Below are 21315 nucleotides of genomic sequence, written 5' to 3'. Positions count from 1 at the left end.
ACTAGGCCCAGTCAGGATTAAGCTGGCGGTTTGATGGGTTTTACACGGTTTCCAGCCCCTCGGTGTACATTGGCGGATAGGCCTTACACAGTGGCCTTTCCCGATCGTGCCTTGGCGGCAGCTGCCCCCAGCTTGAGTGTGTCCCTTTGCACATAGTCCTGGACCTTGGAATGTTGCCAGTCTGCAACACTGGGTTGGGGACAATTCTTTGCACTGGAAGATCAACAAGTTTCAAGCAGATTAAAGAGGTTTAATTATTTTTTTTTTTTTTAAACTCATAAATTGAGATTTATAAGACATTTCCCATCAGTTAATTGCCCTTTGCTCCATCAGAAATTTCTTTAAGTGGGCCTTCTTGACCCAATTGTCTTCTGGGCATTCACCCCAATTTACACTGTGGATGGGAACAGTGGGGTGCAGTGTTTGAAGGAATGGACCAAGATTTCAACTTTTATCCCTCTGGGTAGTAAGGGAGGGATTGTGGGTGTGGTAAAATACTCCCTAACGCTTTTATAATACAAAACCTGGTTTAAAAAGGATGTAAAAATCAACTCGACAGAAATGTCTTGCATGCTGAAATCAATTGTAAGGTTGTCAATTTCTGAACCTGAAATTTAACGGGGTACAATAGAGATAGACGGCCTGATGTTAGCTCTATGTAAGCGGACAAGTTTCAATTGAGTTAAAACCTCACCCAGAGAGTTTAGTTAAAGACTTCAAACATATGTAGTTGCAGAGACAAATGAAAACCGCATTTAATACTGACAAATTTGGTGAAAAATCTGCAATGTAAATATATTGAATTTGGCTCAAGTTATCTGATAATTCTCTTTTGCACTAAACCCCCACTTTGCTATGTTATTTACAATTTGCAATTCAAATTTTGGATAATTAAAATAATGTGCCACAGAAATCACTTTGAATTGTCAGGTTTAGACCTTGTACAATTAATAAGGTTGCCATACTCCCAAATGAGCATAGGCTGCTTTCCCATTTTGAGGGGGAAGAGCTGACTGGTGGTGATTTAGGGCACCACGGTGGCACAGTGATAAACACTGCTGCCTCACAGCGCCAGGGACCCAGGTTCGATTGTGGCCTCAGGTCACTGTCTGTGTGGAGTTTGCAAGTTCTCCCCGTGTCTGCGTGGGTTTCCTCCGGGTGCTCTGGTTTCCTCCCACAGTCCAAAGATGTGCAGGTTAGGTGGATTGGCCACGCTAAATTGCCCTTTAGTGTCCAATAGTTAGGTGGAGTTGCAGGGGGTGGGCCAGTGTAGGATGTTCTTTCAGAGCGTCGGTGTGGACTCGATGGGTCGAATGGTTTCCTCCTGCATTGTAGATATTCTAAATCTAAACCCGAGGATCACCAGCCACACCTCAGGCAAGGGGCAAGGTTGAGAAGGCGGGTTCTTCATGAATAACCTCCATACAGAGAGTTTTAAAGGGACACAGGTACAAAATAAGGCCGGGTGCTGGCACAATGATTAAAAAAAGCTAATGTTGATACGAATGGCCAGAAAAGTAGAGGCTTTACAGTAATCAGTTAGAGTATTTAGTTTTGTTCTGATCACCATATCACATTGAAGCTGGTGCAGAGAGGGACAAGGATGACTCTTAGCGTAAAGGGAATGAGCTATGCGAAATCCAGACTGTATGGCCATTTTCTTTTTTGATCTTGACCATGTTAATGTCCCAACTAGAATTAAATTCAATCTCAATCTCCCGCGTAAATTGAGTTTTCCATTCCTTGGCGGAACAGCAAATTCATCTCATTTAAAGGAGCGAGGAAGCAGTTGAGACAAGACCAGAATGGTTAATAAGACCCGAGGGGTTAATAATTCTATTGTCAATGTGGATCAAAAACATGTCTAATTCGTGTTGGATTTGGAACATTTTTTTTTTAATTTATAAAATTCCCAATGATCGACCTACTTGACTCTTTTCCGGAATAAAATCTCGGAAGATATTGTTGCTGAAATATTGCGGTGCTTCGATACTGAATAATTATTCTTATTTCTCTTTAGCTGACAGAAATGACAGTGCATGAACGAAAGCCGCATCTTCTCGGTGCATTAAACAGCTACAAAAGCAGGTGAGACGTTATCTTGGGTTTTGTGCAAAGAGACATAGTAAAATTACAAAAGCCACATTTGATTAGTTCCACGAGAGCCTTAATAATGAAAATGACTTGTGCATTCATGAGGCCACTGCCTATCACCCTCGGGTGCTAAGTTTGAATCCAGCTCACATTTGACGCCTCCGCCTGCAGTACATGTGAAAGTTCAAAATTAAAATGAGATTTCTGCTTTTCCTGAAGGGCATTCATTTACAACACAAAACCCTCCATGAAGATCTACACCTACAATGCTTCATTAAAAATTTCGCAGTTGCTGTCCACAAACCTCACTTACTGCTGTCACCATTTTTAGTCATTTCTTTACATCAACATAGTACAGATTCATAGAATAGTTGCAGCACAGAAGGAGGACATTTGGTCCATCATATCTATGCTAGCTCTCTGGAAGAGCAACGTAACTGAAGTTCCTCTTCCCTGGAACTATTCTCACGAATCTTTTCTGCCTCCCCTCCCCCAGTGCCTTCATATCCTTCCTAGCGTGTGGTCTTAAGACTGGACACAATACTCCAGTTGAGGTTTAACCAGTGTTTCTTGTAGGAATATCGTAACTTCCTTGTTTTTGTACTTCATGCCCCTATGTTTAAAGTTCAGGATCCCGTGCACTTGATTAACTGCTTTCCCAACTTGTCCTGCCACCGTTGATGATCTGTGCACTTACACCCCAGCTCCCCTGTTTCTGCATCCTCTTGAAATGAAATGAAAATCGCTTATTGTCACAAGTAGGCTTCAATGAAGTTACTGTGAAAAGCCCCTAGTCGCCACATTCCGGCGCCTGCACGGGGAGGCTGGTACGGGAATTGAACCGTGCTGCTGGCCTGCCTTGGCCTGCTTTAAAAGCCAGCGATTTAGCCCTGTGCTGAACCAGCTGTAACCTTTATTTTTATATTGATTTCCCTCGTTCTTTCTACCCAAACAAATCACTTCACACTTCTCTGCGTTAAATTGCACCTGCCACTTGCCTGCCCATTCGACCAGACCGCCTATGTCCCTTTTGAAGTTTAATACTATCCTCAATTGACAATCCAATATGGAATTCTCCAGCAAAAATAGTCTCTGCTGCTGTACTTGCGGGTTACAACCACTAAGTGGCACTGTAGCTCTATTGTCCCCTGGTACCAATACCAATGTATTTTAATCTGTTCAAATTGCAGGATTTAGATTAGATTTAGATTTATTGTCACGTGTACCGAGGTACAGTGAAAAGTATTATTCTGCGTCGTCCAGGCAGATCGTTCCATACATGAAAAACAGAGGACATACGACAAATACACAATGTAAATACATCGACATCGGGTGAAGCTTGCAAAGTGTAGTGCTACACAGTAGAGAAGATATATGGAGAGATCAGTTCAGTCCATAAAAGGCTCATTTATGAGTCTGGTAACAGCGGGGAAGAAACTGTATTTGAATCTGTTAGTGTGTGTTCCCAGACTTTTGTATCTCCTGCCCGGTGGAAGAAGTTGGAAGAGAGAATAACCCGGGTGGGAGGGGTCTGTGGTTATGCTGCCCGCTTTCCCCAGGCAGCGGGAGGTGTAGATAGTCAATGGATGGGAGGTGGGTTCGTGTGATGGACTGGGCTGAGGCAGGCCATTCTGGGAAATGTGACATCAAAACAATGATTCCATTAATTTGGTTTTTGTTGCTTAAGAATCTGTCCTCTGTTTTTCATGTATGGAACGATCTGCCTGGACGACGCAGAATAATACTTTTCACTGTACCTCGGTACACGTGACAATACATCTAAATCTAATCTAAATCCTGCAATTTGAACAGATTAAAATACATTGGTACCAGGGGACAATAGAGCTACAGTGCCACTTAGTGGTTCTAATCCGCAAGTACCCAGGCTGGTGAAGTGTGAGGGGTGGATGAGATGCGGTGGTGAAAGAGGGGCTACTATGTTTTGGCTTCTGTCACCTGGGGAATGGGGGAAAATTGGTTGAAACCCTATATCAGTACGAAAATAATAACATTTTTACAAAGTATGTTAAAAGTATGTCATATTTATACGATGTATTAAATGTTGCTCTATAAATATGTGAATTTTAACAATTATATATCACTGTGCTGTTTATTGCAGTTTTGCTTTTGTTTGGACACGATCACGGTAAATTTCAAATGTTAAAATGGGGTCACATCAGGAAAATAGTTTGGGAAGCACTGAGTAAGATTTATTTTTAATCCGAAAAGTAAGAGGATAAATATATCCCAGCATTGAGAAAGGGTCAGTTGAATCTTGCTGGGGAGCACTTGATGTTGAGACTACCAGTCCTATATTTGCACGGCTTCTCGTCGGCAGGAGGGGGTCAGTGTCCTCCCCCCCGGGGCTGTTTGTACATCGCCTCATAATGGAGAGTTAAGACCTTTGGCAGAGCCGTTTACCTCACAATGTTTCTTCTGTTATTATTCTTAATTGTCGAACATTAATGTAAATCACATTTCTGATTGGCGGGGCAACTGTGAATATTCAATTAATCACCTAATCGGTGGAACATTTGATTAGAGAAATAATCAGTCCTAGTGTGTATCATCTGGTTTATTTCTCTATTTCAAATTCAAGAGTACACTGTTGCAGTAGAACCAAATTTACAGGCGGCACTGAGAATATGTTAAAAAGACTATTCTGAGTCCATACTGGGTTATGGGGATGGGGTGGAGGTGTTGATCTTGGGTAGGGTGCTCTTTCCAAGAGCCGGTGCAGACTCGATGGGCTGAATGGCCTCCTTCTGCACTGTAAATTCTGTGAAAAAATGTCTCTGGGGGAATTTTATCTTTATTTTACCCCAGCAACCTACGTGAGGATATGGATTTAAAAGGGATAAATTATGGAGGGACTTCCGGTGGCGAAAATCAGTGAGTGAGCCGCACATTCGGGGGATCTCACTCCGGCGGGATTTGAGGACCTGGTTCCCCGGTTTTGCGGGACTGCGGAGCGCTGGAAAGACGGCCACAGAGATGGTTGAGGAACGGGCAGAGCTGCATGGAACCGCGGGAGAGCAGAAAGCAGCGCAAACGGGAGAGGAAGGGACAAAGGCAAGGTGCAGGGGAAGCTGACCCGGGAGCAAAGATGGCGGACCTGTGGACCCGGCGATCCAGCAGGCGCTGGAAAACATGCTGCAGGTGATAAAGAGCAGTTTTGAATCGTTGAAGCGGGATAACTTGGTCCCACTTCAGAAGGCAGTGGATCAGCTGAACCAGAGGTTGGATGCCCAGGATGAAATAGGTAAGGAGCTGGGGGAGGCGGTGGAGGAGCAGACGATTGCTGTGCTAGAAGGCGGCAGGTTGAAGGAGAGACAGAGAAGACGGCTGGACAGAGTAGAGGAGCTGGAAAATAGAGCCCGCAGACAAAATCTGAGGATCATCGGCCTCCCGGAGGGGGCGGAGGGAGCTGATGCCACAGCGTTCGTGGCGGACCTGTTGATGCAGCTGATGGGGGCTGAAGCCTGTCCGCGACCGCCGGAGCTGGAGGGGGCACACAGAGTACAGGCGAGACAGGTGCGTCCGATGGTGGTCAGGTTCCACAGGTTTGTGGAGAAGGAGCGGGTGCTGCAGTGGGCAAAGAGCGCTAAGAGCAGCACGTGGAATAACAGTGACCTTCGCATTTCCCAGGACCTAAGCCAGGAGGTGGCCAGGCGGCGAGCAGCCTTTAAACAAGTTAAGGAGGTGTTGTTCAAAAAGCACGTGAAGTTTGGTCTGCTCTTCCCGGCCCGTCTTTGGGTTACGCATCAGGGCCAACACCACGACTTCTCCGAGCCCGAAGAAGCGATAGGGCTGGTCTCGAAAAAAGGTCCCACAGACGCAAGCTAGGGTCTGAGAATTACTGGTTGATGGGACGCTTACTGTGCCTGGACTGCAGGTCGAATGTTTACTGCTTTAAAGGTGCCGTGTGTATTTTCTTTGTGGGCAGTTTTTGCCTGTGGAGGATGTGGGGGGAGGGTATCTCCCCGCCCCCCCCTCGAATGGTCTTTTTCCTTGTATTGCGGTGTTATATATTTCTTTTTTTCTTATTTTTGGTGCTCAGAAAGGGACGTGGGTTAACACTTTTCTGTGTAAACAGCTGGACCTGTATTGTACCCGGAGCAGCCTCGCGTTGCTGGTTGATGTTTACATCTTGTTTGATCTTTCCCATCTTAGTGAGACTGCTCCAGTGGGTCGGAGTGGGGGATGGTGTGCTGGGGAGTGGGGAGATGAGGTCGGGGAAACAATGGGAGTGAGACAAGGGGGCGCCGGAGCGATGAGTCACCGGGCTAGCAGATTGGCTAGTCAAGGGAGTCAGATGGGGGGGGGAGAATACAGCCAGTGAATGGCAGGGGTGGGGTTATCGGGGGATGTTGCTAGGGGGGGAGGGGGGGTGGAGTTATTTTGCCGACGTGGGGGATCTGAAGTAGGTAATGGAAAGGAGGTCGGGGTGGAGGCAGCCAAGAGGCGAGCCAGGAATGGCATGGGCCGGGGGCGGGCCCAAGAAAGGTTATGGCTGACCGGCAGGGTGGGGGGTTGTGCCCCCCCAACCAGGCTGATCACCTGGAATGTCAGGGGACTAAATGGGCCAGTTAAAAGGGCACGTGTGTTCGCGCATTTGCGGGCTCTAAAGGCGGACGTGATTACGTTGCAGGAGGCACATCTGAAAGTGTCTGACCAGACTAGGCTAAGGAGGGGCTGGATCAGCCAGGTCTTCCACTCGGACTTGGATTCTAAGTCCAGGGAGGTAGCACTTATGATCAATAAGCGGGTTCAATTTGAGGCGGAGGGCGTAGTCGCAGACGGCGGGGGCAGATCTCAATTCGTGCTCACAGGGTCGGGGCGGACAGAGCAGAAATGGACAGATTGGTTAGGGAAATTCACCGGATAGACAAGGAGTATGCGGGATCCCCGGGGGAGGACCTACTCAGAGAGAGACGGAGACTGCAGGCGGAACTGGGGATGCTATCCACGAGTAGGGCCGTGGAACAACTTAGGAAGGCGAGGGGAGTGGTGTATGAGCATGGGGAGAAGGCCAGCAGATTGCTAGTGCAGCAACTCAGGAAGAGGGAGGCGGCCAGGGAAATAAGTAGAGTGGTTGATGGGGAGGGGAGCAGAGTGGAGGACCTGGCAGGACTGAATAAGGTATTTTGGGACTTCTATAGTAAGCTGTACACTTCAGAACCCCCGGAAGAGCCGGAGGAGATGAAAAGGTTCCTGGATCGACTAACCTTCCCAAAAGTAGGCAGGGGACTAGTGGCCGGGCTGGGGGCCCCGATTAGAGCAGAGGAGGTATTGGGGCGCCTAAAGGCCATGCAGTCGGGGAAAACCCCGGAACCGGATGGATACCCAGTAGAGTTTTACAAGAAATTCTCGGAGATAGTGGGACCGGTCCTGACAAGGGTTTTTAATGAGGCAAGGGACAGAGGGACCCTGCCACCGACGATGTCACAAGCCACCATCTCGCTGATACTAAAGCGGGACAAGGACCCGGAATCATACAGGCCAATCTCCCTGATCAATGTGGATGCCAAGCTCCTGGCCAAGGTCCTGCCGATTAGAATTGAGGATTGCGTACCGGAGGTGATTGGGGACGATCAGACAGGGTTTGTGAAAGGCAGGCAGCTGACAGCTAACTTGAGAAGATTGCTTAATGTGATCATGATGCCCCCCGACGGGCAAGGAGGTGGAGGTAGTGGTGGCAATGGACGCTGAGAAGGCCTTCGACCGGCTGGAGTGGGGCTATTTGTGGGAGGTGCTTGGACGTTTTGGGTTCGGGGAGGGACTGGTTAATTGGGTTAGACTATTGTACCAGGCCCCAAAAGCTAGCGTTCGGACGAACAGGATAATGTCAGATTATTTCAGACTACACCGCGGGACCAGACAGGGGTGCCCACTCTCCCCGTTGCTGTTCACGCTGGCCATAGAGCCGTTGGCGATGGTGTTGAGAGCTGCGAAGGGGTGGAAGGGAATGACTTGGGGCGGGGGTGGAGCATAGGGTCTCTCTCTATGCGGACGACCTGCCCCTGTACGTTTCGGACCCACTGGCCGGTATGGAAAATATACTGGAAACATTGAGGAAGTTCGGCCGGTTTTCAGGGTACAAATTAAATATGGCCAAGAGTGAGATGTTTGGAGTGCAGGCAAGGAGCCAGGAGAATAGACTGAAGGAGCTGCCATTTAGGCTGGTTGGGGAATGTTTCCGGTACTTGGGGATACAGGTGGCATGAGACTGGGGCAGGTTGCATAAGTTAAATTTGACTAGGGTGGTGGAACAAATGAAGAGTGAGTTTCGGAGATGGGATGCACTCCCGCTGTCACAGGCGGGGAGGGTGCAGACTGTAAAGATGACAATCCTCCCTAGATTTCTGTTCATCTTCCAATGCCTCCCGATCTCTATCCCATGGTCCTTCTTCAAAAGGACTGGCAAAATCATCATGAGCGTTGTCTGGCCGGGAAAATCCCTGCGGGTGAAGAAGGCGATGCTTGAAAGGAGCCGCAGCGAGGGAGGACTGGCATTGCCGAGTCTGATCAACTACTACTGGGCGGCTAACATAGCCATGATAAGGAAGTGGATGGTGGGTACGGGGTCTATCTGGGAACGAGTGGAGGTGGCTTTGTGCAGGGGCACCAGTTTGGCAGCCCTGGTCACGGCTCCCCTACCGCTGTCGCCGGCCAGGTACTCCACCAGCATGGTAGTGGGGGCAGCCCTGCGGATATGGGGCCAGTGGAGGAAACATGTGGGGGGTTGGGTGCATCTGTTTGGGCTCCAATATGTGATAACCATCGATTCGCCCCCCAGGACCTTGGATGGAGGGTTTCGAACATGGCGGCGGGCGGGGGTGGGGAGGGTGTGCGATATGTTCCTGGAGGGGAGCTTTGCGAGTTTGAGGGGCTTGGAGGAGAAATTTGGGCTGGTAAGGGGAAATGACTTTGGGTACTTACAGATGCGGGACTTTGTGCGCAGACAGGTCCCATCCTTCCCACGCCTCCCGCCAATCGGGATCCAGGACAGAATAGTCTCTAGAGAAGGAGGACAGGGTAGAGTCTCGGATATCTACAAGGTGCTCATGAAGGGGGAAGAGTCCCAGACGGAGGAACTGAGACTCAAATGGGAGGAGGAGCGCGGCGGGGAGATGGAGGACGGGCTGTGGGCGGAAGCTGTGAGTAGGGTAAATTCAACCGCAACATGTGCCAGGCTCGGCCTGATTCAATTTAAGGTCGTTCACCGGGCCCACATGACGGTAGCTTGGATGAGAAAATTCTTTGGGGTAGAGGACAATTGCGCTAGATGCGTGGGAGGACCAGCGACCCACGTTCACATGTTTTGGGCATGTCCTAAACTTAGAGGGTACTGGGAGTGATTTGCGGGGGTCATGTCCCGGGTGCTGAAAACAAGGGTGGTGATGAGTCCAGAGGTGGCAATTTTCGGAGTTTCGGAAGACCCGGGATTCCAGGGGGAGAAAGAGGCAGATGTTCTGGCCTTCGCTTCCCTAATAGCCCGGCGGCGGATACTGCTGGCATGGAGGGACTCAAAACCCCCGAAGACCGAACTATGGCTTTCGGACATGTCAGGTTTTCTGGGTATGGAAAAAATTAAGTTCGCCTTGAGGGGATCTGTACTGGGGTTCGCCCGAAGGTGGCAACCATTCATTGACTTCTTCGCGGGAGAGTGAACGTCAGCAGGGGGGGGGGGGAGGGGAGAGGAAGAGGGGGGGTGAGGGGGGAGTTTAGGGTAGAGTAGGAGGGATAAATAGGCGGGTAGTGTCTAGGGGAGAGGAGTGGGCATGTGCAGTATGGTTTGATTGAAGTAGTGGTTTTATATTGATGGTTTTATATTGATGTTTGCACATTTCTGTTAGCTGTAACTGTTTACAATGGCGAAAAAATACCTCAATAAAATTGTTTGTTAAAAAAAAGGGATAAATTAGATTCCAGCAAATATCATCCCTATGCCGCATGAGTAATTTATAAAACATAACTTTAAAATGAGAAAATCTTACTGCCAAGAGCTTCAAATAAAATATCAAACTGGACAGCCACTCGGCGACTCACCTTGTTCTTTTTCTTTAATATTCATCCGTGAGATGTGACCACCTATAGCAAGACTGGCATTTATTGCTCTGCCCTGGTTAACCCTGTCGCTAAAACGCTCACCTCCCCACTCACAGGCACAACAGTACCAGGCACCACGCCATTCAACAGGAAAGGGAATGTTTCAGTGTTCTATTATCAACCGGTTTCACATTTTAGAAAAAGAATCCTCGGGATTTTCTTCCCGTATGTTTTCGCTTGGCCTCGTCATGGTCCACGATGCCCGCTGAGGTCGTTAGAATCAGATACCCAAACTGGCGGGGAGGCAGGTGACCAGTTTAACCACCTTGCTAACTCCTTTACTTGAGCCTCGAATCTGGGGCTAACGACACGGCGTTTGTTCAGTCTGCCCGTGAGATTGACAACTGTTTTCCCACCCCTGTGGCCATCAATAATCTCAAACTCTCCAATGTAGCCATGCTTCATCATTACAGTCAGGAATCGCACGATCACCTTGGAGCGTGGCCAGAGGAGAACCTGCCGTTTTCCGTGTTTCTCCCCATTGTTGACGCTGGTCATGAGAACATCCACCGTGATGCCGCTTCATCAATATTGCCAAAAGAGAAGGAAGTTCTGGCCAGGGCACCTGGAAATCAATGACAATTAGGAAATAGGGAAGGGGACCAGTGTCTGGCGCGCGAGCCGAAACCCGGAAATGATCAGGAGCCTCCTCCCTCGGCAGTTTGGGGCTGCGATAGCTGGAGGCCGTTTTCACAATTAGCAGCCGGTGATGAAAAGGGAGATTGTCCACATTCTCCAGGCTTCTCCCGCAGCCCATATACAGCTTCTGGGCTTGTGTATGTTCTGAAATTGAGTTCATCCTCAGTGGAAGGCACAATGGATCACAGCCCGATTGACTCCATACCTATCGCTCTGTTCATACCTCCGCAAGGGGGCGTGAGTTCGAAACTGGGTGCTTCTCCAAAAATGGCGGAGGTGGAAGAAAATCTGCTGGTCCGTCACCTGGGCCTCTACTAGTGGGCGTTGATGGACAGACATTTTAAGCCGCCTCACAACCAGAGAAAGGGCTGTGGTATTGTGAAAGGGAAGATGGATAGACTGCTGTTGACACAAAAACCTCAATTTTGATTATATTCAAGAGCTGTGAGTTTTAGTTCGATCATATGCTCGGACGACCTTTCCTATTCGGTATTTAGCGTCCTCTTTACTCTCGCAAAGAGTCCCATGAGTTTCATGCAAGGTGAGAAGCACAACAATTTCTCACAATGATATAACACTTGAGGATTTAACGTTGAAAGAATTTAGTGTCATGATGTGCATTGGAGGCCAAAGGGAATCCTGGGTCGTGCTGATAAAAGAATTAACCTTGACGCACTTATCTTTTATCTTAAAGGTTTATCTGTGGTAAAGAAATTAAAAAGAAAAAATGTATTTTTCGTCTCCGTACTCGAGTACCCCCAGTTCCTCCGAATATTATTTTGCCAGAGAATGTTGGTCAGTTGACTGACAATGGTTCCAACGAGATCAAGAGGAGAGGAAAAAACATGTTGGTGTTTGCTCCAAAGTATGGGTATGTATTGAGCATGTTTACAGACTGACTGCCAGCTACGTGGCCTGTCAGTCCAACGAATACTTCAGATTGGTGACAAACAGTGTTTGCGATAAATGCTCGCCGCCTGTAGTCGTGTGAATGTAATAACTGTTGGTGTGGAGGTCTTGTGGTGTAGTGGTCGTCTACCTCTGCTCCAGTCCCACTCCAGGACTTGGTGCCTATGGAAGGTGTATTCCATAGGCATGGTAGCACAGTGGTTAACACTGTTGCTTCACAGCGCCAAAGTCCCTGGTTCAATTCCCGGCTTGGGTCACTGACTGTGCGGAGTCTGCACGTTCTCCCCGTGCCTTCGTGGGTTTCCTCCGGGTGCTCCGGTTTCCTCCCACAAATCCTGAAAGACGTGCTGCCAGGTGAATTGGACATTCTGAATTCTCCCTCTGTGTACCCGAACAGGTGCCGGAATGTGACGACTAGGGGCTTTTCACAGTAACATCATTGCAGCGTCAATGTAAGCCTACTTGTGACAATAATAAAGATTATTATTATTATTCAACAGATTGAGTATCAGCTTGTAAATCCTTCCAGTACGCCTGATGGCAGGTGGTAAGAGTGGAAGAGTTTCCTGGTCAGCCATGCCGCAGAAGGCAACGGCAAACCACTGCCAATACTTTGCCGATTTAATCATGGTTTAACGCAATGGAAGTCCATGGCGTCTTAGGACATGAGACTTAGAGGAGGAATAACTCAGTTGTTTATTGTAGCCTGTCTGGATCCCTACCTGATTTTAAGATGTTTTGCAACACCAGTTAAAGTCCAACAGGTTTATTTGGAATCATTAGCTTTCGGAGCGTACCTCCTTCATCAGGTGAGTGAAGAGGTTGGTTCCACAACACTTATGTAGACAAAGTTAATGATGCAAGATGATACTTTGCTACCTGCAAAGACTCGCTTTAAACCATGTTGCATCACTGACTTTGTCTATATATGTGTTTGTGGAACCCACCTCTTCACTCACCTGATGAAGGAGCTATACTCCAAAAGCTAGTGATTTTAAATAAGCCTGTTGGATTTTCTAACCTGGTTTTGTAAGACTTCTTACTGTGTTCACCCCAGTCTAACACCATCATCTCCACATCATGATTTTAAGATGGTTGCATCCAGGATTTAATTGCCTTTGACTCTTGTTTGTTGTGTCACAGCCCCCTGCCAGAAGTGCCTCAACCTCGCAGGCGAAGGCTTCCATTGAAGAGGGGGCTGAAGTGCAGGAAATCAAACTGGTTTCTGCAGGATGCAGTTCCAGAGGTTAGTCCCACTCCCTCCTCTTCCTCCACCTCCTGCTTCAGCTGTGAATTGTGAACCCCATTTTAAGGAAGTCTGTATCATAACCGTTTTGTTTTTTTATTTCCTTGGGAATCAGGGTTGCAATGTGGGAATTCTGGTAACACACACAACCTGGAATGTGCAACAATAATTTGGTTATCATAGAGCGTGATGTCAAACCCTTGGAGACAGCGCAGAGGAGATTTCCCTGCCCTCCAGTTATGCCGAGGGAAGCCGAGGTCGCGGAAGGCTGAGAGGAGATCTAAAAAGATTTTTAAAATTCTTTTTTTTTAATAAATATTTTATTGAAAATTTTTGGTCAACCAACACAGTACATTGTGCATCCTTTACACAATATTATAACAACACAAATAACATGACCTATTTTATAAACAAAAAATGAATAAATAATAAATAACAAAAATGAAAACTAACCCTAATTGGCAACTGCCTTATCACAAGTAACACTCTCCAAAAATATAATTTAACAGTCCAATATATAATTATCTGTCGCAACGACCTATACATATTGTACAGTATATATTAACAACCCTGAGAGTCCTTCTGGTTCCTCCTCCCCCCCCCCGATCCTGGGCTGCTGCTGCTGCCTTCTTTTTTCCATTCCATCTATCTTTCTGCGAGGTATTCGACGAACGGTTGCCACCGCCTGGTGAACCCTTGAGCCGACCCCCTTAGAACGAACTTAATCCGAGCTTTATAAACCCTGCCATGTCATTTATCCAGGTCTCCACCCCCGGGGGCTTGGCTTCTTTCCACATTAACAATATCCTGCGCCGGGCTACTAGGGACGCAAAGGCCAAAACATCGGCCTCTCTCGCCTCCTGCACTCCCGGCTCTTGTGCAACCCCAAATATAGCCAACCCCCAGCTTGGTTCGACCCGGACCCCCACTACTTTTGAAAGCACCTTTGTCACCCCCATCCAAAACCCCTGTAGTGCTGGGCATGACCAAAACACATGGGTATGATTCGCTGGGCTTCTCGAGCACCTCGCACACCTATCCTCCACCCCAAAAAATTTACTGAGCCGTGCTCCAGTCATATGCGGCCTGTGTAATACCTTTAACTGAATCAGGCTTAGCCTGGCACACGAGGATGACGAGTTTACCCTGCTTAGGACATCTGCCCACAGCCCCTCCTCGATCTCCTCCCCCAGCTCTTATCCCATTTCCCTTTTAGTTCATCTACCATAGTCTCCCCTTCGTCTCTCATTTCCCTATATATATCTGACACCTTACCATCCCCCACCCATGTCTTTGAGATCACTCTGTCCTGCACCTCTTGTGTCGGGAGCTGCGGGAATTCCCTCACCTGTTGCCTCGCAAAAGCCCTCAGTTGCATATACCTGAATGCATTCCCTTGGGGCAACCCATATTTCTCGGTCAGCGCTCCCAGACTCGCGAACTTCCCACCCACAAACAGATCTTTCAGTTGCGTTATTCCTGCTCTTTGCCACATTCCATATCCCCCATCCATTCCCCCCGGGGCAAACCTATGGTTGTTTCTTATCGGGGACCCCCCAAGGCTCCAGTCTTTCCCCTATGCCGTCTCCACTGTCCCCAAATCTTCAGTGTAGCCACCACCACCGGGCTTGTGGTGTAGTTCCTCGGTGAGAACGGCAATGGGGCTGTCACCATAGCCTGTAGGCTAGTCCCCCTACAGGACGCCCTCTCTAATCTCTTCCACGCCGCTCCCTCCTCCTCTCCCATCCACTTACTCACCATTGAAATATTAGCGGCCCAATAATACTCACTTAGGCTCGGTAGTGCCAGCACCCCCCCATCCCTGCTACGCTGTAAGAATCCCTTCCTCACTCTCGGGGTCTTCCCGGCCCACACAAAACCCATGATGCTCTTTTCAATCCTTTTAAAAAAAGCCTTCGTGATCACCACCGGGAGGCACTGAAACACAAAGAGGAATCTCGGGAGGACCACCATCTTAACCGCCTGCACCCTCCCTGCCAGTTACAGGGATACCATATCCCTTCTCTTGAAATCCTCCTCCATTTGTTCCACCAACCGCGTTAAATTTAACCTATGCAATGTGCCCCAATTCTTGGCTATCTGGATCCCCAGGTAACGAAAGTCCCTTGTTACCTTCCTCAACGGTAGGTCCTCTATTTCTCTACTCTGCTCCCCTGGATGCACCACAAACAACTCACTTTTCCCCATGTTCAATTTATACCCTGAAAAATCCCCAAACTCCCCAAGTATCCGCATTATTTCTGGCATCCCCTCCGCCGGGTCTGCCACGTATAGTAGCAAATCGTCCGCATACAAAGATACCCGGTGTTCTTCTCCTCCTCTAAGTACTCCCCTCCACTTCTTGGAACCCCTCAACGCTATCGCCAGGGGCTCAATCGCCAGTGCAAACAATAATGGGGACAGAGGGCATCCCTGCCTTGTCCCTCTATGGAGCCGAAAATATGCAGATCCCCGTCCATTCGTGACCACGCTCGCCATCGGGGCCCTATACAACAGCTGCACCCATCTAATATACTCTTCTCCAAAACCAAATCTCCTCAACACCTCCCACAAATAATCCCACTCCACTCTATCAAATGCTTTCTCGGCATCCATCGCCACTACTATCTCCGTTTCCCCCTCTGATGGGGCCATCATCATTACCCCTAACAGCCTCCGTATATTCGTGTTCAGCTGTCTCCCCTTCACAAACCCAGTTTGGTCCTCGTGGACCACCCCCGGGACACATTCCTCTATTCTCATTGCCATTACCTTGGCCAGGATCTTGGCATCTACATTTAGGAGGGAAATAGGTCTATAGGACCCGCATTGTAGCGGGTTCGTTTTCCTTCTTTAAGAGAAGCGATATCGTTGCTTCAGACATAGTCGGGGGCAGTTGTCCCCTTTCCTTTGCCTCATTAAAGGTCCTCGTCAATACCAGGGCGAGCAAATCCACATATTTTCTATAGAATTCGACTGGGAATCCATCCGGTCCCGGGGCCTTTCCCGCCTGCATGCTCCTAATTCCTTTCACCACTTCTTCTACCTCGATCTGTGCTCCCAGTCCCACCCTTTCCTGCTCTTCCACCTTGGGAAATTCCAGCCGATCCAAGAAGCCCATCATTCTCTCCCTCCCATCCGGGGGTTGAGCTTCATATAATTTTTTATAAAATGTCTTGAACACTCCATTCACTCTCTCCACTCCCCGCTCTATCTCTCCTTCCTCATCCCTCACTCCCCCTATTTCCCTCGCTGCTCCCCTTTACCTCAATTGGTGTGCCAGCAACCTGCTCGCCTTCTCCCCATATTCGTACTGTACACCCTGTGCCTTCCTCCATTGTGCCTCTGCAGTGCCCGTAGTCAGCAAGTCAAATTCTACATGTAGCCTTTGCCTTTCCCTGTACAGTCCCTCCTCCGGTGCTTCCGCATATTGTCTGTCCACCCTCAAAAGTTCTTGCAGCAACCGCTCCCGTTCCTTACTCTCCTGCTTCCCTTTATGTGCCCTTATTGATATCAGCTCCCCTCTAACCACCGCCTTCAACGCCTCCCAGACCACTCCCACCTGGACCTCCCCATTATCATTGAGTTCCAAGTACTTTTCAATGCACCCCCTCACCCTTAGACACCCCCCCCTCATCTGCCATTAGTCCCATGTCCATTCTCCAGGGTGGGCGCCCTCCTGTTTCCTCCCCTATCTTCAAGTCTACCCAGTGTGGAGCGTGATCCGAAATGGCTATAGCCGTATACTCCGTTCCCCTCACCTTCGGGATCAACGCCTTTCCCAGCACAAAAAAGTCTATTCGCGAGTAGACTTTATGGACATAGGAGAAAAACAAGAACTCCTTACTCCAAGGTCTGCTAAATCTCCACGGGTCTACACCTCCCATCTGCTCCATAAAATCTTTAAGTACCTTGGCTGCTGCCGGCCTCCTTCCAGTCCTGGACTTCGACCTATCCAGCCCTGGTTCCAACACCGTATTAAAATCTCCCCCCATTATCAGCTTTCCCATCTCTAGGTCCGGAATGCATCCTAGCATCCGCCTCATAAAATTGGCATCATCCCAGTTCGGGGCATATACGTTTACCAAAACCACCGTCTCCCCCTGTAGTTTGCCACTCACCATCACGTATCTGCCCCCATTATCCGCCACTATAGTCTTTGCCTCGAACATTACCCGCTTCCCCACTAATATAGCCACCCCCCTGTTTTTCGCATCTAGCCCCGAATGGAACACCTGCCCCACCCATCCTTTGCGTAGCCTAACCTGGTCTATCAGTTTCAGGTGCGTTTCCTGTAACATAACCACATCTGCCTTAAGTTCCTTAAGGTGTGCGAGTACCCGTGCCCTCTTTATCGGCCCGTTCAGCCCTCTCACGTTCCACGTGATCAGCCGGGTTGGGGGGCTTCCTACCCCCCCCCCCCCTTGTCGATTAGCCATCCCCTTTTTCCAGCTCCTCACCCGGTTCCCACGCAGCTGTATCTCCCCCAGGCGGTGCCCGCCCATCCCCTCCCATACCAGCTCCCCCCTCTCCCCAGCAGCAGCAACCCAGTAATTCCCCCCTCCCACATCCCCCGCTAGCGTAATTACTCCCCCCATGTTGCTCCCAGAAGTCAGCAAACTCTGGCCGACCTCGGCTTCCCCCCGTGACCTTGGCTCGCACCGTGCGACGCCCCCTCCTTCCTGCTTCTCTATTCCTGCCATGATTATCATAGCGCGGGAACCAAGCCCGCGCTTCTCCCTTGGCCCCGCCCCCAATGGCCAACGCCCCATCTCCTCCACCTCCCCTCCTCCCCCCATCACCACCTGTGGAAGAGAGAAAAGTTACCACATCGCAGGATTAGTACATAAAACTCCTCTTTCCCCCCTTTTTAACCCCCCTCTTCGCCCCCCACATTCGCCCCACCACTTTGTTCAAACGTTCTTTTTAATAACCCGCTCATTCCAGTTTTCCTTGCACAATAAAAGTCCACGCTTCATCCGCCGTCTCAAAGTAGTGGTGCCTCCCTCGATATGTGACCCACAGTCTTGCCGGTTGCAGCATTCCAAATTTTATCTTTTTATGAAGCACCGCCTTGGCCCGATTAAAGCTCGCCCTCCTTCTCGCCACCTCCGCACTCCAGTCTTGATAAACGTGGATCACCGCGTTCTCCCATTTACTGCTCCGAGTTTTCTTTGCCCATCTAAGGACCATTTCTCTATCCTTAAAACGGAGGAATCTCACCACTATGGCTCTGGGAATTTCTCCTGCTCTCGGTCCTCGCGCCATCACTCGGTATGCTCCCTCCACCTCCAACGGACCCGCCGGGGCCTCCGCTCCCATTAACGAGTGCAGCATCGTGCTCACATATGCCCCGACGTCCGCTCCCTCTGCACCTTCAGGAAGACCAAGAATCCTCAGGTTGTTCCTCCTTGCGTTGTTCTCCAGTGTCTCCAACCTTTCCACACATCGTTTCTGATGTGCCTCATGCGTCTCCGTCTTCACCACCAGGCCCTGTATGTCGTCCTCATTCTCGGCTGCCTTTGCCTTCACGAAGCTCCCGTTCCTGGGTCTTTTGTTCCTCCTTTAGCCCTTCGATCGCCTGTAGTATCGGGGCCAACAGCTTTCTTCATTTCCTTTTTGAGCTGTTCCACACAGCATTTCAAGAACTCTTGTTGTTCAGGGCCCCATGTTAAACTGCCACCTTCTGACGCCGTCTTGGTTTTTGCTTGCCTTCCTTGCCGCTGTTCTAAAGGATCCACTGCAATCCAGCCACTTTCTCCTCCTTTTTTCATCCGTATCCAGGGGGGATTCCCTTCTGGTTTACCGCACAGTGCTTTTAGCCGTCAAAATTGCCGTTGGGGCTCCTATCAAGAGCCCAAAAGTCCGTTTCACCGGGAGCTGCCGAAACGTGCGACTCAGCTGGTCATCGCCGCACCCGGAAGTCAATTTTTAAAATTCTGAGGGTTCAATATCAATGGGGGTGTTTGAAATTCTGAGGGTTTTTGCTCAAGTAAATCAGGCAAAAATTATTCCATTGGAGGACAAGTCAGTACCAACAGGGCTGGGATTTTTTAAAATGAGTACGAGAATGCACCGTGACGGAGTCAGATTAAACAGTAACTTTCAAAAAGGAATTGGATATTGTTTGAAAGGGGAAAATATGCAGGGCTATGGGAAAGATCAGGAAGTGTGGGACTTTGGAAGAGAAGATTCTCCGAGACTCCTTGGACAGAACCTCACAAGCCCACAACTGCTACCATTAAGAAGGACAAGGGCAGCAGATACATGGGAACACCACCACCTGCAAGTTCCTGTCCAAGTCACTCACCATCCGATTTGGAAATGTATTGCCATTCCTTCACTGTCGCTGGGTAAATCCTGGAACTCCCTTCCTGACAGTACTGTGGGTGTACCTACACCACATGGAGTGCAGTGGTTCAAGAAGGCAGCTCTACTATCATGTGACTCTTTACATCATATTATGGGCAGTATTGTTCTCCAGTCCCACATTAACCCATACTCTGCCGAACATCCTTATACTGCACCTCCTTCCCTAAATCCTTACCCAAATGTATTTACTATACAATCTCCATTTTGCTTGCTACCCCATCTCCCCTGTCAAGTCTCTGACATTATAAATTCAGACGGTCTTGTCAGTTCTTCCAGAACTCATTTTTGTCACGTTTGGTCGTCTCAGTTGCTTTGAGTTGACTTGGTCAGTTTGGTACTGAAATTGTAGAAATCTGTGTTTCTGGCTCTTGATTGTTTCAAATTGATTCGCTTTTTGCTCTCCTTTGACAACCTATCAACAACCTGTCTGCTTTGTTCAGACACAGTGGGTTTGTCCCCATCCTCCCGAAGGGAATGTTCACTCCGTTCATTCCCAGATTGGACTTGGATTTTCTTTTTTTGTGAGGTCTGCCATGTTCTTGTTGAACGTTGACATTTCAAAAATGCCATCTTCATTTCCACTTGTTTCACAATTTCAGCCATGTCATGTTTCAATGGTTCTCGGTATGTTTGAGGTGCCCAGTGTTTTTCCTTCTAGTTCCTTGAGCTTCAGCATCGGATTTACATTTTCCAATCTTCTGTCTTTCCTTTCTCTGTCTGCGCTTTGTCCTTGTCTTTCGTTTTGGTTTCACCGTTGGCCAGGTCTGTCTCCGGCGAAGCCTTAACTTGTTTCAGTTCCGTAATTGTGTTGCCCGCGGCTTCATTATCCGCTTGCACCTTGGAAAGTTTTTCCTTTCAATACCAATTTCCATTCACACTTTGCTCTCATTGTAATTTTCCAGAGGGACAAATAATGACCTGAGGGATCCTTGTATCGTGTGAAGCTCCTTCAGCAGGTTTTCCTGTTCTTTGCAAAGCTCAGTTGCTTCGTCTTGAATTTTTTTGGTACTTCAGCTGAATCTCCTCGAGTGTCTTCTGCTATTCTTCCATTTTACTGTTCAAGACAGTCTTTATTTCTTCATCCTGCGGAAGAGTTATGTATTCCTCTTGCATTTCATCTTGGAGGACAATCAGCTGTTCTTTCAACTGTTTATTTTCTTGTTGACCTCTCGCCAACTCACACTGTGCATCAGTGCATTGCTTTTTTGCTACTGATTTCTCTAATGTTACTTTTTCTGAAGTAGTTTTTAACAGGTTTTTTTTAGCTCCTCATGTTTAGCCACGATTGAGCATGGATTCTTCAAAGAGCGTTTCAGGGCAGTGACTTAATTGAGTAACTTTTCTGCTTGCTGTACTTAGTCTGGCTGTACTTTTAGTTGAGCTCCTTCAACTCAGCTTTGTTCCGAACATTTTCCTGTGGAGTAGCATCGTTTCTCTTTTTGCAAGTTTTGTTACCTTTGGGCTACCTCAAATAGTTTTCCTTCATTTCCAACCAGCTGTTCTCTCTGCATTGCCACTTGCTGTTGCAGTTTGGGTACTGTGACAGAATTTTCAAACATCTCTATTTTTTAGCCTTTTGGCTGCTTCTCAACCGTTTCTACCTTCTGCACTCAGCTATTTGCCTCGTGCACTTCATTGTGCTGGCATGGCCTGTGACCACCTTGTAGTTTGCTTGAGTATTGTCTCCCTTACTCTGGAGTCTCCTGTCTTTCTCGCTCAGGGGTCGTTCATCTCCTGAGCTCTGGCGTCTCCTGCCTCCCTCATTCTGGGGTTTCTTTGCTCCAGCCGTGCTTTATTGGGGATGTCCAAGACCTTCTTTTATGCTCTGTGCTCTCCATAACCTGGAGTTTAAAATATTTGTCAAAGGCTTTTAATATCTCACTACATGTGGTTGAGGACTCAACTATACCTTGGTGTAGGATTAAGTGATTCGTAAAACCACC

General features: G+C 48.5%; 1 protein-coding gene and 1 pseudogene across 1 annotated transcript in view; one reads left to right on the top strand and one right to left on the bottom strand.

Annotated features, from left to right (window-relative positions):
- phf19 (PHD finger protein 19) overlaps positions 1–21315 on the top strand; it is a 69551-nt gene that overhangs the window by 37174 nt on the left and 11062 nt on the right. The window contains exons 10-12 of the mRNA XM_072488551.1: positions 2021–2088; positions 11540–11716; positions 12898–13000. Coding sequence (XP_072344652.1) covers positions 2021–2088; positions 11540–11716; positions 12898–13000 — 348 coding nt within the window. The remainder of the gene's footprint in view (positions 1–2020; positions 2089–11539; positions 11717–12897; positions 13001–21315) is intronic.
- On the bottom strand, positions 10110–11184 carry LOC140399393 (small ribosomal subunit protein uS8 pseudogene; annotated as a pseudogene).

This window comes from Scyliorhinus torazame, chromosome 22, assembly GCF_047496885.1.
Source record: "Scyliorhinus torazame isolate Kashiwa2021f chromosome 22, sScyTor2.1, whole genome shotgun sequence".
Taxonomy (NCBI): domain Eukaryota; kingdom Metazoa; phylum Chordata; class Chondrichthyes; order Carcharhiniformes; family Scyliorhinidae; genus Scyliorhinus; species Scyliorhinus torazame.
The sequence above is the reverse complement of the archived record's forward strand: the minus strand, read 5'-3'. Positions and strand labels throughout refer to the sequence as shown.